This window comes from Dendropsophus ebraccatus, chromosome 2 (assembly GCF_027789765.1).
Source record: "Dendropsophus ebraccatus isolate aDenEbr1 chromosome 2, aDenEbr1.pat, whole genome shotgun sequence".
Taxonomy (NCBI): domain Eukaryota; kingdom Metazoa; phylum Chordata; class Amphibia; order Anura; family Hylidae; genus Dendropsophus; species Dendropsophus ebraccatus.
In genome coordinates, this window is record NC_091455.1 from 66,294,506 (window position 1) to 66,311,549 (window position 17,044).

The window sequence follows — 17,044 nt, forward strand, 5'->3', positions numbered from 1 at the left end:
GCTGAGGACAGACATCACCATCATCATCCTCATCACTCCCATCATCATCATCACAAAGAAATCAGCAGCCGCCGCAGCCGGGGCCTCCCCTTCCTGCCCCTCCCCTCCGTGCACGGGCTACACACGGCTCCGCTCCCGGCAGGGTGTCACACTGGTGTCCTGACTGGCGGCTCCCGGGCACACACTGGCACACAATGGCCGAGCAGCAGAGCTCCGGGCAGGGGGACGCCGATCACCTGGACCCGATGGATGACGCCGAGCTGGCCCTGGTGGGCATCAACATGCTGCTCAATAACGGCTTCAGGGAGTCCGATCAGCTGTTCAGGAAATACAGGTGAGCGGTGCTGGGGGCCCGGGCTGTGCCGGTGCCTGCCCTCCTGCCTGACCACAACACCTGCCGGGGACCCTGTGTGCGCCAGCCGGTGTCACCTGTCAGCAAGGCGGCTGGGACTGGCGAAACCCTTTCATGATGTCCATGGAAGTCCGGATCCCTGGCGATCCCTGTGGTGGGCAGGATCCCCGGGCACTACAACAGTCAGGATCCCCGGGCACTACAACAGTCAGGATCCCCGGGCACTACAACAGTCAGGATCCCCGGGCACTACAACAGTCAGGATCCCCGGACACTACAACAGTCAGGATCCCCGGGCACTACAACAGTCAGGATCCCCGGACACTACAACAGTCAGGATCCCCGGGCACTACAACAGTCAGGATCCCCGGGCACTACAACAGTCAGGATCCCCGGGCACTACAACAGTCAGGATCCCCGGGCAGGCACTGTGGTCCCCATCATCCCCCCCCCCCCCCCCCCCCCCGTCATTGTATCATCACTGTGGTCATCAGAATACCTGCATGGTCGCTATGGTCCAGGTTCATTGTGTCAACACTGTGGTCCTCAGAATCCCTGTGTGATCCCTCTGGTCCTCAGAATCCCTGTGTGATCCCTCTGGTCCTCAGAATCCCTGTGTGATCCCTCTGGTCCTCAGAATCCCTGTGTGATCCCTCTGGTCCTCAGAATCCCTGTGTGATCCCTCTGGTCCTCAGAATCCCTGTGTGATCCCTCTGGTCCTCAGAATCCCTGTGTGATCCCTCTGGTCCTCAGAATCCCTGTGTGATCCCTCTGGTCCTCAGAATCCCTGTGTGATCCCTCTGGTCCTCAGAATCCCTGTGTGATCCCTCTGGTCCTCAGAATCCCTGTGTGATCCCTCTGGTCCTCAGAATCCCTGTGTGATCCCTCTGGTCCTCAGAATCCCTGTGTGATCCCTCTGGTCCTCAGAATCCCTGTGTGATCCCTCTGGTCCTCAGAATCCCTGTGTGATCCCTCTGGTCCTAAAGATCCTTGTGTGATCCCTCTAGTCCTTGTGTGATCCCTCTGGTCCTCAGGATCCTTGTGTGGTCCCTCTGGTCCTCAGGATCCTTGTGTGGTCCCTCTAGTCCTCAGGATCCTTGTGAGATCCCTGTGGTCCTCAGGATCTCTGACAGACCACTGAGTTTGGAAGGTCCCCTGCACAGTCATAATGGTGTCCAGGATCCCTGTGTGGTCCTTGTAGTGTGCCAGATCCTTGTAATGACTGTGGCATCCGGGATCTCTGTTGCACTTGGGATCCTTGTGCAGTTATTATGGCACTCAGTATCCTTGCACAATCACTGTGGCACCCAGGTCCCTTGGCCCATTACCGTTATAGTAGGATACCTGACCCATTACCGTTATAGTAGGATCCCTGCCCCATTACCGTTATAGTAGGATCCCTGCCCCATTACCGTTATAGTAGGATCCCTGCCCCATTACCGTTATAGTAGGATCCATGTATGGTCAGTATGGGACGCTGGATCTGTGCAGTTATTGTAGCACTATTCTCAAGGATCTTTGACTGATTACTATAACTATAATTGTCTGATCACTGTGATCTTCAGGATTCATGGTTGTTCACCGTATCAGCTGTTTATGACAGGATGTGGTGATCGTTGGGTATTGATGTTGTCTGGATCACTGCTATTCTGGATTATATTGGTTAGTACTGTGCAGCTCTGACACTGCCCACCATCACTATGGCAAGCAGACAACTTTTGGGGACCAGTTAAGTTATGTTCACACTTGGTGGATATGTTTGATATGTTTGTGACTCTCTCATTGACTTGAATGGGTTTTACAGAAACCTGCCCATCCACATGTATGCAAATAATTTTCAGTCAAAGAAGTTCCTTTACAGCATGTGCACATAACCGCTATAGATGAATCCAGGGGACGGGGTGGACCTCGCTGTGTAATCTCTGTGCCAGCGCCGGCTATCATCTGGGTTATCATTGTGCCATCAGGATGCCTCTGCACCAGATGTCAGAATAATGTATGGTTGTGTGTATATGGGGGGATGTAATATCCTGTAATCACAGGCTCTGCCCCCCGCCATCGCCTCTCTGCTGCTGTCACTGCATCAGCATCTCCTATGGCAATATTCCAGGCCTTGCAGAACTTACAGCACTGAGCATTATTAGTGTGAATAGCATTCTAGCTCCATAGGGTTGTGTGTGCACAATGAGCCAGAGAATAGATGGACTCACCTGTCTGCTGGGCCACCTGGGATCTAGATAGGATCGCCCCTTGTATGGGACATGATTCATTACGTGAATGTTAGTGTCCATCCTCAATGATATGTCTTGCATACCATTATGGTTGGAGCCGTATCCAGAATGGATGATGGGATGAACACTTGTAGGACTGGAGTCCTCTATAGCCATAGTGATCTCATTGGTTGTGTCTGTTAGATCATCTCTCTGTCATCTGGGTATAGGGAGATGCAGGGATAACATTGATCTCTTTACCATTATTTAAAAAAAAAAAAAAAAAAAATTAAGTCATAAAAACACATCAAAAGTTTTGATTAGTTGCAGTCTTGGTGTTCAGACCCCCATCATTTGCTAAACAAGATGGGAAAAGCAGCAGGTCTCCCCGATTTTCTATTCTCCTTGCCTCTCCATCTTGCAGGACACAAACACTGAGACGAAGGGAGACGAGGAGAGAAGCTCTCAGCTGCACGCTTCTCCCAGTGTCTTCTAACAATCGGTGAGGGTCGGAGCACCCAAATCCCGACTGATCAAAACCTAGACAAAGTTTTGGCGCACATTGTTGTATTTCAGCCCACACCCCTCTACCCCACTGTTGAAGTAAAAACCTAAAAAGGTGAGGTGTTGTGGATTATTCTTTGTGCCACATTTAAATATATCTAAAAATTGACGTGACAGTATAAACCTATAATATGTTACATACATGTAAATAAATCTGCCATGTGTTCCTATGGACGGTGCAGAAGGTGACAGCATGGCCCAGGCCTTACTCACTGCTGATATGGGGCAGGAAGGGGAGTATACAGTATATACTAGTAGATGTGACAGTATAAACCTATAATATGTTACATACATGTAAATAAATCTGCCATGTGTTCCCATGGACGGTGCAGAAGGTGACAGCATGGCCCAGGCCTTACTCACTGCTGATATGGAGCAGGGAGGGGAGTATACAGTATATACTAGTAGATGTGACAGTATAAACCTATAATACATTACATACATGTAAATAAATCTGCCATGTGTTCCCATGGACGGTGCAGAAGGTGACAGCATGGCCCAGGCCTTACTCACTGCTGATATGGAGCAGGGAGGGGAGTATACAGTATATAGTAGTAGATGTGACAGTGTACACCTATAATATGTTACATACATGTAAATAAATCTGCCATGTGTTCCCATGGACGGTGCAGAAGGTGACAGCATGGCCCAGGCCTTACTCACTGCTGATATGGGGCAGGAAGGGGAGTATACAGTATATACTAGTAGATGGGAAAATCAATAGATTGTAAAATGAGAAGTGACTGAGCAAAGATGAAAGAGACAATTGAAGGGCCGGCACACAAAAGCTGGAAGACAATATGAACTACAATCACCCCCGGATACTGGTCGGCTCCTGAGACCACTCCCCATCACATTCTTTGCAGCAATTTACATATTTTTTACTGCATGGTTTTGCAGGTTACGAACTTAAAAACAGCATTGCCCATAGCAACCAATCAGAGCTCAGCTTTCATTTTTAAGGAGCAGAATATGAACTAAAATCTGAGCTGTGATTGGTTGCTCTGGGCAACAGCGGGTTTTCATGACTCTCCACCATGATGTATCTGCTTCTATGATGTAGGATATTACATACGTTTTGTTAGGCTCTGTTCAGACTTCCATAAGGATTTTCTGTATTTATGACACGGATGAGGCGATCAGCAGCCTGTTATAGGGCACAGAGCTGTGTCTGGATCTACTTGATGACTGATCCATCACTGGACACCCTGACACTAGTGTGATGGGAGCCGTCTGTATATCGAGTCTCTTCCTTCCGATGTCGGACACATATCCATTTATAAACTTCATGACAGAAATCAATGGCACCAAGTATCTCTGCAGTGTGTTACATTAGGTGATGGCAGGCTGTTTAGTACAGGGCAGCATTGTCCCTGTCCTCAGGACGCCTCTCCTCTAGGAAAGTTCTGCCACCTAACAAGAGACCATGGTGGCTTACATAAGGAGGTTTCCTAACCTGCGTGTCTCTCCAGCTGTTGCAAAACTACAACTCCCAGAATGCCCTGACATTGGTGATTATAGTGTCACAACAGCTGAAGAGCCACAGGTTAGGGACATTGTTATAGAGCAGGGGTAGGGAACCTTGGCCCTCCTGCTGTTACAAAACTACAACTCCCATCATGCCTAGACAACCAAAGTCAAACAGTCAAAGATGACATCCATCTCTGTATAATTGTACATACACGTATAGCTCATTCTAGTCATCCATGGGGGTCTGAACACCCTGACGCTGACCAATCAAACACCATTTTTTTTTTTTTTATTGTAACAATGCAGCACAGGGAGAAGCAGGACATTGATGCTCTGTGATATACTAAGAAGCACTGACAACTAGTCTAATCCATTGCATATTATTATACTTATTAGCTTTTTACCATTTGTTCCTGCCATAATGTTTCTAATCTGCAGACAGCTTAAATATCATCCTGTCGGGGAGTATAGTATAATCAATAGCATTATTATTATATAGACAGGGACAGGTTTATTGTAAATGGTGGGAGGAGAGGATTTCTTGTAATACAGTGTTATTCCTTGACACTTCACCTCACTCCTGTCTATTTGGTTGAATGACATACATGATGCTACTATACTGTGGTCTCCTGTAGATATATGTGGGTTCAGGAGGATGGCGCGCTGTTTGACAGGTTCCAGGTATCACTGTGCACGTGACCGCTGGCTGCGGATCAGGTCGGGTTACTTGTATGGGACTTCTGCTTCCTGAATGCAGCAGCATTGTGCTGAGTGCTGGATGTGTCTGATGATTGTTGTCAGTCTGTGTCATGGGCTGCAGTGTCACTTGTCATGTTTAGGACCTTGCGTCACATATCAGCCTAGTCTGGATGAATCTCATGCTAACTTTCATCTGGATCAGTCTGGATGTCATCCGCCTGGCCACACTCCGATAAGACTGCTATGAGAAATATGCTGCTTTTTATAGAGATTTTACTGAACCAAAGATTCCCCTCTAAGACCTGCTAAAGTTTCAGTGAAGCCATTTAAACTCTGGCACATCTTTGTAAATCTCTGGCACATCTTACTATCAAGCCAACAATATACATCAAAAATGGCTTCGCATAAAGGTCAAACCCCCTTTTCTACAAAGCCACCCCCCTTTCTGCTGAGTCACACCCCTTTCTGCTAAGCCACGCCCCTTCTTATAAGCCATGCCACCATGTCGAGCACAGTGTTTAGCTCAATTCTATTTGAATTTAAAATCCTGTCTTAAACATGCCCCATAGACTGTGCCAAAACTCTGACACACACACATTTATTTATATGTCTGAGCATTCTCTGTGTACAGAAGTTCAACGCTGAATAACCGGTTTCTCAGTCTGCTCTTGACACTCTTTATCAAGTTAGTTACATGTATTGCGGCTCATAGATGACATCTGATTTTCACCTGTATGATATTCTTTCAGGTGACCACTAAAGTAATAAACAGAGCTCTTAGCACTTAACTTGAATCGGTCCGCCTCCTGGGCACTTAGCTTGAATCGGTCCGCCTCCTGGGCACTTAGCTTGAATCGGTCCGCCTCCTGGGCACTTAGCTTGAATCTGAAAGCCTCCTGGGCACTTAGCTTGAATCAGTCCGCCTCCTGGGCACTTAGCTTGAATCAGCCCGCCTCCTGGGCACTTACAATAGCACTATCTATGCATCATGTATCAGAACTTTTGATCTGTTTTACCTCCTCTCTTGTCCTTCTTATGGAACTTTTACTTTTGTTGTCTGGGTCGCAGAGGTGCTACAGGCAGTTACTGAATTTCCAGGTTTCTGGTCATGCATTGTTAAGCTTTCCTAGAAGGCAGAGCACTAATGTACTAAACACAGCCATATTACTGCTCATGAAACAAGCCTGCCAGCTCTGTGAATTGTCCTACTGTAATTCTACATGACATCTTTCACCTTTGTCCCAGTGCAAACAGTATAGTTAAGGTCAATAGTGGTATTTATTGATTCTTTAAGAGTTGTAAGCTGTTAAAGCATAGGGCACCATCAGAAAGAAGCTGAATACTGAAAGGGGACCTTTCAGCAGATTTAAATCCTCAAAGCTGCTGACTATACTGTGATGGGAAGAGTAACAGAATCTATTTGTATCGAGAGAAAAAAATCTTTCAAATCAACAGGTGTCAGAAAATTACAGATTTCTAACTTTTACTTAAACATCTCTAATCTTTCAGTCCTTATCAGCTGCTGTATGTGGTGCAGGAAGGGGTGTATTTTTTCCAGTCTGACACTGTGCTCTCTGCTGTCACCTCTGTCCATGTCAGGAACTCTCCAGACCAGTAGCAAATACCCATTGATAACCTTTCCTGTTTTGGACAGTTCCTGTCACAGACAGAGGTGGCAGCAGAGAGCACCATGTCAGACTAGAAAGAAGAAAAACAACTTCCTGCAGGATATACAGCAGCTCTTAAGTACTGGAAATAAGTAAATTACAGATCTCTATCATTTTCTGACACCAACTTTTAATATAAAGTGGACTTTATAGAAGAGAATCCCCTGCCCTGGACACCCCTCTGAAGCCGAAATGGCTGTCACACTGTAAGACATGGTGCATCCATGCATTACATTGATGGCTCTTACACCCCATGTTTTTAGAGAGAGGTTGTTTTCTTAACACATTTTTTTAAATGTCTCTGTCATCTTTACATAAACCTATAGTACAAGCAAATCTAAGAAACTTTGTTATATATCTTATAGGAGAAAAATGCCTCTCTCTCCACTTATCCGCTTCCTTCTCCTCCCTTGTGAAGACATAACTTCTAGAAAAAAATCCTAAAAGTCTGTGAGGAGAGATCAGCTCATTGAAGTATTATGCTACAGCTACCCATAGAAGTCTATGGGAAGGGGAGGGGACAGTTGTTGGAGAGGGAGGATGGAGAGGGACAGAAGTAGACACAGAAACAATCTATCACAATCCATCACAAGACGCCACTTTGAAACCTGACGGACCCCATTATAAGTCAACAGGGTCTGTTGGGAACAGTTAGGGTACTATTACACGGAACGATAATCGGCCGAATCGGCCCGATTCGGCCGATTATCATTCCGTGTACTAAAGACAACGATTAGCCGATGATCGTTGTCATCGGCTGATCGTTGATATAAGTTCAGACCTATAATCGTCGGGCGCCGACCGTGCACCGCTACGTGTAATAGCGGTGCACGGCTGACGATTAGCAAAGAAGAATACATACCTAATCCATGGTCCAGGGTTCCTCTTCCTCAGAGCTTCTTACCGGGTCCCGTGCGCTCCGGCTTCTCAGCGGCCTGTGTCAGCTGACAGGCCCCTCGGCCAATCACTGGCCGGAACCGCCGCAGCCAGGGATTGGCCGAGCGGCCTGTCAGCAGAGACAAGCCGCTGTGAAGCTGAAGTGCTCGGACCCGGGGAGAAGTTAAGAAGAGGAACCCTGGACCATGGATTAGGTATGTATACAGTTTAAACAAAGGCTGCAAGGACATCGGTAACGATGACCCTGCAGCCCTTGTTTAACGATTATCGGGCCGTGTAATATGCCAAGTAAACGTGCAACGATCTAGCAGATCGCTGCTCGTTTACAGGTATTATCGGGCCCCAATCGGCCCGTGTAATACCACCCTTATTGTCTGTTGTTGTAATGGAAGCCATGACGGCCTTATATGACACCCCAGTGCTTGATTCACAGCTTACACTACTTGCTGCTGCTTTATAATGTCCAGTTCAGCCAAGTAACCACGCACTGCAATACTTATGTGCACCCTCCACACTCCTGGACTCCAACAGTCCGGTAAAGTAGACAATTATACACAATGAATGTGAAGGAAAGTGATTTTTCTCACCACAAAGCTGCAATCATCTCAGGCGCATGAGGAAGGAGGAGTCTGATCCTCCGAAACGTCCGCGAGGAGGACGTGCTTGGACGTCCGAATGTGAGAGTCACATCAGCTGTGAGCAAGTTACGTTTTGTATGCTGCATCTATCTAACATAAGAAAATAAAAAGTCAAGTCGACTCTGTGAGTATATTGCTCCATAGTGTTGGAGCCAAGTGGGTTTCGTTACCCGAAGATTGCAGCTTTGTGGTGATAAAATCACTTTCCTTCACATTCATTGTGTATAAAGCTTTATAATGTCCTCCATGCTGCTGATGCTTTTTAGGATGCACTCTAGAGTTATTGGGGAGCAGGACCCCTCTTATGTATGGGTGCTGTCATAGAAGCTAGGCTCTACTTAGCATTTTAGGGACTACTGAAAGTTAGAGAAGAAGCCAGAAATAGTGCTATTCCTCATGTACATGTGATGGCTTATCTTAAAGGTTACCAGAAACAATACCCGTCGTACAAGCAGAACTTGTCCATTATCTTGTGGTCCAGGGTCCTAAAGCCCCCCCTGCCATATATCCTAGTATAGAAGCCTGAGGGATGGTGCAGGATACAGAGACTCTCCTGTGTATCGCCCCTGCACCTGGCTTACCCAGTATATTAGTTTATCTGGAGATTATATACTGCAGTTTACAGACTGCATATGTATTTACTTGTATAATGTGGAGTGTGATCATATAAATAGCCCTGTTGCTGGCATTAACATTAGTTTGCAGTGACTCGGGGACCCGTGTATAATCTTCTAGCCGCCCGCTGGTAATATGGTAATGTGGCTGGCAGCGTGTGTCTCATGACTGTAGGCTGACATTTCACTAATAAGCCATAAATGCCTGAATAACGTACTGAGGAGCCGGGGGCGAAGCAGAATGGGGGCCATTTAGATAAACGATTGCAGCCTGTGTTCTGCCTCCTGTGTAGTATATGGCGGTATATTTATCATGTGTCATGTAGCCGGGGGAAGGGGGCTTATAAGGCAGACTCTCTTGTCTTACACTTCTGAGTGTTAGAATTTTTCTTGTTTGTTTCGCACTTTATATAGTCATTGTTACAACTATTAACACCTGTTACACCCATTCACACTCCACAGACTGCGCAGAGCCAAGGATCCTGGTTATTCCCTAGATTTCCCTCTTATCTATTTCCATTTATTATTCTGCTGCATAGATGTTTCCTCAAAAAGAAGACCTCCCCCCGAAAATAAGACACAGGCAGCTGACCAGATCTCTGACCCTGGGAGCTGAGCATCAGCCAATCAGGGCCAGGCTTGTTATGGCCGCCCCCACCTGCTCAGCACAAGCTGCAGGAGGGGTAAGATGGTGTACACTAAGGGACATTGAAAATGAAGGGTATGTGGGCCAACTGCAGAGGGGGGAGGGAGGTATAAAGTATAGAGGACTACGTGCAGAGGGGGGATGCATACAATATAGCCAAACAACTACAGAGAGGGGTGATAGGTATATAGTATGGGAGGACTTACTGCGGGGGGGGGGGACTACTGCAGAAGGGGCCATATACAGTTTGAGGGAACAACTGCAAAGGGGGGAGGGGACAGTAAGGGGTGCCTTACTGCAGAAGGGGGCTGTATACAGTAAGGGGTTTCTTACTGCAGAAGGGGGCTGTATACAGTATGGGGTGCCTTACTGCAGAAGGGGGCTGTATACAGTAAGGGGTTTCTTACTGCAGAAGGGGGCTGTATACAGTAAGGGGTGCCTTACTGCAGAAGGGGGCTGTATACAGTATGGGGTGCCTTACTGCAGAAGGGGGCTGTATACAGTATGGGGTGCCTTACTGCAGAAGGGGGCTGTGTATAGTATGGGGTGCCTTACTGTAGAAGGGGGGAGGGGACAGTAAGGGGTGCCTTACTGCAGAAGGGGGCTGTAAACAGTATGGGGTGCCTTACTGCAGAAGGGGGCTGTATACAGTATGGGGTGCCTTACTGTAGAAGGGGGCTGTATACAGTATGGGGTGCCTTACTGCAGAAGGGGGCTGTATACAGTAAGGGGTGCCTTACTGCAGAAGGGGGCTGTATACAGTAAGGGGTGCCTTACTGCAGAAGGGGGCTGTATACAGTATGGGGTGCCTTACTGCAGAAGGGGGCTGTGTATAGTATGCGGTGCCTTACTGCAGAAGGGGGCTGTATACAGTATGGGGGGCCTTACTGCAGAAGGGGGCTGTATACAGTATGGATGCCTTACTGCAGAAGGGGGCTGTATACAGTATGGGGTGCCTTACTGCAGAAGGGGGCTGTATACAGTATGGGGTGCCTTACTGCAGAAGGGGGCTGTGTATAGTATGGGGTGCCTTACTACAGAAGGGGGCTGTATACAGTATGGGGTGCCTTACTGCAGAAGGGGGCTGTGTATAGTATGGGGTGCCTTACTGCAGAAGGGGGCTGTGTATAGTATGGGGTGCCTTACTGCAGAAGGGGGCTGCACACAGTATGGGGGGCCTTACTGCAGAAGGGGGCTGTGTATAGTATGGGGTGCGTTACTGCAGAAGGGGGCTGTATACAGTATGGGGGGCCTTACTGCAGAAGGGGGCTGTATACAGTATGGGGTGCCTTACTGCAGAAGGGGGCTGTGTATAGTATGGGGTGCCTTACTGCAGAAGGGGGCTGTATACAGTATGGGGTGCCTTACTGCAGAAGGGGGCTGTATACAGTATGGGGTGCCTTACTGCAGAAGGGGGCTGTGTATAGTATGGGGTGCCTTACTGTAGAAGGGGGCTGTATACAGTATGGGGTGCCTTACTGCAGAAGGGGGCTGTATACAGTATGGGGTGCCTTACTGCAGAAGGAGGCTCTATACAGTATGGGATGCCTTACTGCAGAAGGGGGCTGTATACAGTATGGATGCCTTACTGCAGAAGGGGGCTGTATACAGTATGGGGTGCCTTACTGCAGAAGGGGGCTGTGTATAGTATGGGGTGCCTTACTGCAGATGGGGGATGTATACACTAAGGGGTGCCTTACTGCAGAAGGAGGCTGTATACAGTAAGGGGTGCCTTACTGCAGAAGGGGGCTGTATACAGTATGGGGTGCCTTACTGCAGAAGGGGGCTGTATACAGTAAGGGGTTTCTTACTGCAGAAGGGGGCTGTATACAGTATGGGGTGCCTTACTGCAGAAGGGGGCTGTATACAGTAAGGGGTTTCTTACTGCAGAAGGGGGCTGTATACAGTAAGGGGTGCCTTACTGCAGAAGGGGGCTGTATACAGTATGGGGTGCCTTACTGCAGAAGGGGGCTGTATACAGTATGGGGTGCCTTACTGCAGAAGGGGGCTGTGTATAGTATGGGGTGCCTTACTGTAGAAGGGGGGAGGGGACAGTAAGGGGTGCCTTACTGCAGAAGGGGGCTGTAAACAGTATGGGGTGCCTTACTGCAGAAGGGGGCTGTATACAGTATGGGGTGCCTTACTGTAGAAGGGGGCTGTATACAGTATGGGGTGCCTTACTGCAGAAGGGGGCTGTATACAGTATGGATGCCTTACTGCAGAAGGGATCTGTGTATAGTATGGGGTGCCTTACTGCAGAAGGGGGCTGTATACAGTATGGGGTGCCTTACTGCAGAAGGGGGCTGTATACAGTAAGGGGTGCCTTACTGCAGAAGGGGGCTGTATACAGTAAGGGGTGCCTTACTGCAGAAGGGGGCTGTATACAGTAAGGGGTGCCTTACTGCAGAAGGGGGCTGTATACAGTATGGGGTGCCTTACTGCAGAAGGGGGCTGTGTATAGTATGGGGTGCCTTACTGCAGAAGGGGGCTGTATACAGTATGGGGGGCCTTACTGCAGAAGGGGGCTGTATACAGTATGGATGCCTTACTGCAGAAGGGGGCTGTATACAGTATGGGGTGCCTTACTGCAGAAGGGGGCTGTATACAGTATGGGGTGCCTTACTGCAGAAGGGGGCTGTGTATAGTATGGGGTGCCTTACTACAGAAGGGGGCTGTATACAGTATGGGGTGCCTTACTGCAGAAGGGGGCTGTGTATAGTATGGGGTGCCTTACTGCAGAAGGGGGCTGCACACAGTATGGGGTGCCTTACTGCAGAAGGGGGCTGTGTATAGTATGGGGTGCGTTACTGCAGAAGGGGGCTGTATACAGTATGGGGGGCCTTACTGCAGAAGGGGGCTGTATACAGTATGGGGTGCCTTACTGCAGAAGGGGGCTGTGTATAGTATGGGGTGCCTTACTGCAGAAGGGGGCTGTATACAGTATGGGGTGCCTTACTGCAGAAGGGGGCTGTATACAGTATGGGGTGCCTTACTGCAGAAGGGGGCTGTGTATAGTATGGGGTGCCTTACTGTAGAAGGGGGCTGTATACAGTATGGGGTGCCTTACTGCAGAAGGGGGCTGTATACAGTATGGGGTGCCTTACTGCAGAAGGAGGCTCTATACAGTATGGGATGCCTTACTGCAGAAGGGGGCTGTATACAGTATGGATGCCTTACTGCATAAGGGGGCTGTATACAGTATGGGGTGCCTTACTGCAGAAGGGGGCTGTGTATAGTATGGGGTGCCTTACTGCAGATGGGGGATGTATACACTAAGGGGTGCCTTACTGCAGAAGGAGGCTGTATACAGTAAGGGGTGCCTTACTGCAGAAGGGGGCTGTATACAGTATGGGGTGCCTTACTGCAGAAGGGGGCTGTATACAGTAAGGGGTTTCTTACTGCAGAAGGGGGCTGTATACAGTATGGGGTGCCTTACTGCAGAAGGGGGCTGTATACAGTAAGGGGTTTCTTACTGCAGAAGGGGGCTGTATACAGTAAGGGGTGCCTTACTGCAGAAGGGGGCTGTATACAGTATGGGGTGCCTTACTGCAGAAGGGGGCTGTATACAGTATGGGGTGCCTTACTGCAGAAGGGGGCTGTGTATAGTATGGGGTGCCTTACTGCAGAAGGGGGCTGTATACAGTAAGGGGTGCCTTACTGCAGAAGGGGGCTGTATACAGTAAGGGGTGCCTTACTGCAGAAGGGGGCTGTATACAGTATGGGGTGCCTTACTGCAGAAGGGGGCTGTGTATAGTATGGGGTGCCTTACTGCAAAAGGGGGCTGTATACAGTATGGGGGGCCTTACTGCAGAAGGGGGCTGTATACAGTATGGATGCCTTACTGCAGAAGGGGGCTGTATACAGTATGGGGTGCCTTACTGCAGAAGGGGGCTGTATACAGTATGGGGTGCCTTACTGCAGAAGGGGGCTGTGTATAGTATGGGGTGCCTTACTACAGAAGGGGGCTGTATACAGTATGGGGTGCCTTACTGCAGAAGGGGGCTGTGTATAGTATGGGGTGCCTTACTGCAGAAGGGGGCTGTGTATAGTATGGGGTGCCTTACTGCAGAAGGGGGCTGCACACAGTATGGGGTGCCTTACTGCAGAAGGGGGCTGTGTATAGTATGGGGTGCGTTACTGCAGAAGGGGGCTGTATACAGTATGGGGGGCCTTACTGCAGAAGGGGGCTGTATACAGTATGGGGTGCCTTACTGCAGAAGGGGGCTGTGTATAGTATGGGGTGCCTTACTGTAGAAGGGGGGAGGGGACAGTAAGGGGTGCCTTACTGCAGAAGGGGGCTGTAAACAGTATGGGGTGCCTTACTGCAGAAGGGGGCTGTATACAGTATGGGGTGCCTTACTGTAGAAGGGGGCTGTATACAGTATGGGGTGCCTTACTGCAGAAGGGGGCTGTATACAGTATGGATGCCTTACTGCAGAAGGGATCTGTGTATAGTATGGGGTGCCTTACTGCAGAAGGGGGCTGTATACAGTATGGGGTGCCTTACTGCAGAAGGGGGCTGTATACAGTAAGGGGTGCCTTACTGCAGAAGGGGGCTGTATACAGTAAGGGGTGCCTTACTGCAGAAGGGGGCTGTATACAGTATGGGGTGCCTTACTGCAGAAGGGGGCTGTATACAGTATGGGGTGCCTTACTGCAGAAGGGGGCTGTGTATAGTATGGGGTGCCTTACTGCAGAAGGGGGCTGTATACAGTATGGGGGGCCTTACTGCAGAAGGGGGCTGTATACAGTATGGATGCCTTACTGCAGAAGGGGGCTGTATACAGTATGGGGTGCCTTACTGCAGAAGGGGGCTGTATACAGTATGGGGTGCCTTACTGCAGAAGGGGGCTGTGTATAGTATGGGGTGCCTTACTCCAGAAGGGGGCTGTATACAGTATGGGGTGCCTTACTGCAGAAGGGGGCTGTGTATAGTATGGGGTGCCTTACTGCAGAAGGGGGCTGTGTATAGTATGGGGTGCCTTACTGCAGAAGGGGGCTGCACACAGTATGGGGTGCCTTACTGCAGAAGGGGGCTGTGTATAGTATGGGGTGCGTTACTGCAGAAGGGGGCTGTATACAGTATGGGGTGCCTTACTGCAGAAGGGGGCTGTATACAGTATGGGGTGCCTTACTGCAGAAGGGGGCTGTGTATAGTATGGGGTGCCTTACTGCAGAAGGGGGCTGTATACAGTATGGGTGCCTTACTGCAGAAGGGGGCTGTGTATAGTATGGGGTGCCTTACTGTAGAAGGGGGCTGTATACAGTATGGGGTGCCTTACTGCAGAAGGGGGCTGTATACAGTATGGGGTGCCTTACTGCAGAAGGAGGCTCTATACAGTATGGGATGCCTTACTGCAGAAGGGGGCTGTATACAGTATGGATGCCTTACTGCAGAAGGGGGCTGTATACAGTATGGGGTGCCTTACTGCAGAAGGGGGCTGTGTATAGTATGGGGTGCCTTACTGCAGATGGGGGATGTATACACTAAGGGGTGCCTTACTGCAGAAGGAGGCTGTATACAGTAAGGGGTGCCTTACTGCAGAAGGGGGCTGTATACAGTATGGGGTGCCTTACTGCAGAAGGGGGCTGTATACAGTATGGGGTGCCTTACTGCAGAAGGGGGCTGTGTATAGTATGGGGTGCCTTACTGCAGAAGGGGTCTGTGTATAGTATGGGGTGCCTTACTGCAGAAGGGGGCTGTATACAGTATGGGGTGCCTTACTGCAGAAGGGGGCTGTATACAGTATGGGGTGCCTTACTGCAGAAGGGGGCTGTGTATAGTATGGGGTGCCTTACTGCAGAAGGGGGCTGTATACAGTATGGGGTGCCTTACTGCAGAAGGGGGCTGTGTATAGTATGGGGTGCCTTACTGCAGAAGGGGGCTGCACACAGTATGGGGTGCCTTACTGCAGAAGGGGGCTGTATACAGTATGGATGCCTTACTGCAGAAGGGGGCTGTATACAGTATGGGGTGCCTTACTGCAGAAGGGGGCTGTGTATAGTATGGGGTGCCTTACTGCAGATGGGGGATGTATACACTAAGGGGTGCCTTACTGCAGAAGGAGGCTGTATACAGTAAGGGGTGCCTTACTGCAGAAGGGGGCTGTATACAGTATGGGGTGCCTTACTGCAGAAGGGGGCTGTATACAGTATGGGGTGCCTTACTGCAGAAGGGGGCTGTGTATAGTATGGGGTGCCTTACTGCAGAAGGGGTCTGTGTATAGTATGGGGTGCCTTACTGCAGAAGGGGGCTGTATACAGTATGGGGTGCCTTACTGCAGAAGGGGGCTGTATACAGTATGGGGTGCCTTACTGCAGAAGGGGGCTGTGTATAGTATGGGGTGCCTTACTGCAGAAGGGGGCTGTATACAGTATGGGGTGCCTTACTGCAGAAGGGGGCTGTGTATAGTATGGGGTGCCTTACTGCAGAAGGGGGCTGCACACAGTATGGGGTGCCTTACTGCAGAAGGGGGCTGTGTATAGTATGGGGTGCGTTACTGCAGAAGGGGGCTGTATACAGTATGGGGTGCCTTACTGCAGAAGGGGGCTGTGTATAGTATGGGGTGCCTTACTGCAGAAGGGGGCTGTATACAGTATGGGGGGCCTTACTGCAGAAGGGGGCTGTATACAGTATGGGTGCCTTACTGCAGAAGGGGGCTGTATACAGTATGGGGTGCCTTACTGCAGAAGGGGGCTGTATACAGTATGGGGTGCCTTACTGCAGAAGGGGGCTGTATACAGTATGGGGTGCCTTACTGCAGAAGGGGGCTGTATACAGTATGGGGGGCCTTACTGCAGAAGGGGGCTGTATACAGTATGGGGTGCCTTACTGCAGAAGGGGGCTGTGTATAGTATGAGGGAATAATTACAGAGGGGGGGAGGTATACAGTATGGGAACTACCTTCAAAGGGTGGTGTATACAGTTTTGGGTTGTTTACTGCAGAAGGGGGATGTATATAGTATGGGGGAACAAATACAGAGGGGGATGTATACAGTAATGGGGGCCTTACTACAGGGGAACTTACAGTAGAGGAGCCTAACTACAGTGTAGGGCCTTACTGTCTTTCTCAGAAAATAACAGCTGTCGCATAAAAAAAATACTTTAAGACCCCATCTTATTTTCAGAGAAACCCAGTATAGCCGATAGTTTCCTACACTTGTGTGACTACGTTTATGTTGTCTGGAACAAATGTTCCCACAGCTAGAATGGATAATGTATGTGCGGGGACTGGTGTGAAGGTAATTCTGCAGCTCTAACCATGATTCAGCATCTCTTATCTATGG

At 49.4% G+C, this 17,044-nt stretch overlaps 1 protein-coding gene across 1 annotated transcript in view; it reads left to right on the plus strand.

Annotated features, from left to right (window-relative positions):
* The window catches only part of TTC39C (tetratricopeptide repeat domain 39C), a 58,751-nt gene continuing 41,707 nt past the window's right edge, over window positions 1-17,044 (plus strand). The window contains exon 1 of the mRNA XM_069957690.1: window positions 1-334. Coding sequence (XP_069813791.1) covers window positions 195-334 — 140 coding nt within the window. The 5' untranslated portion in view covers window positions 1-194. The remainder of the gene's footprint in view (window positions 335-17,044) is intronic.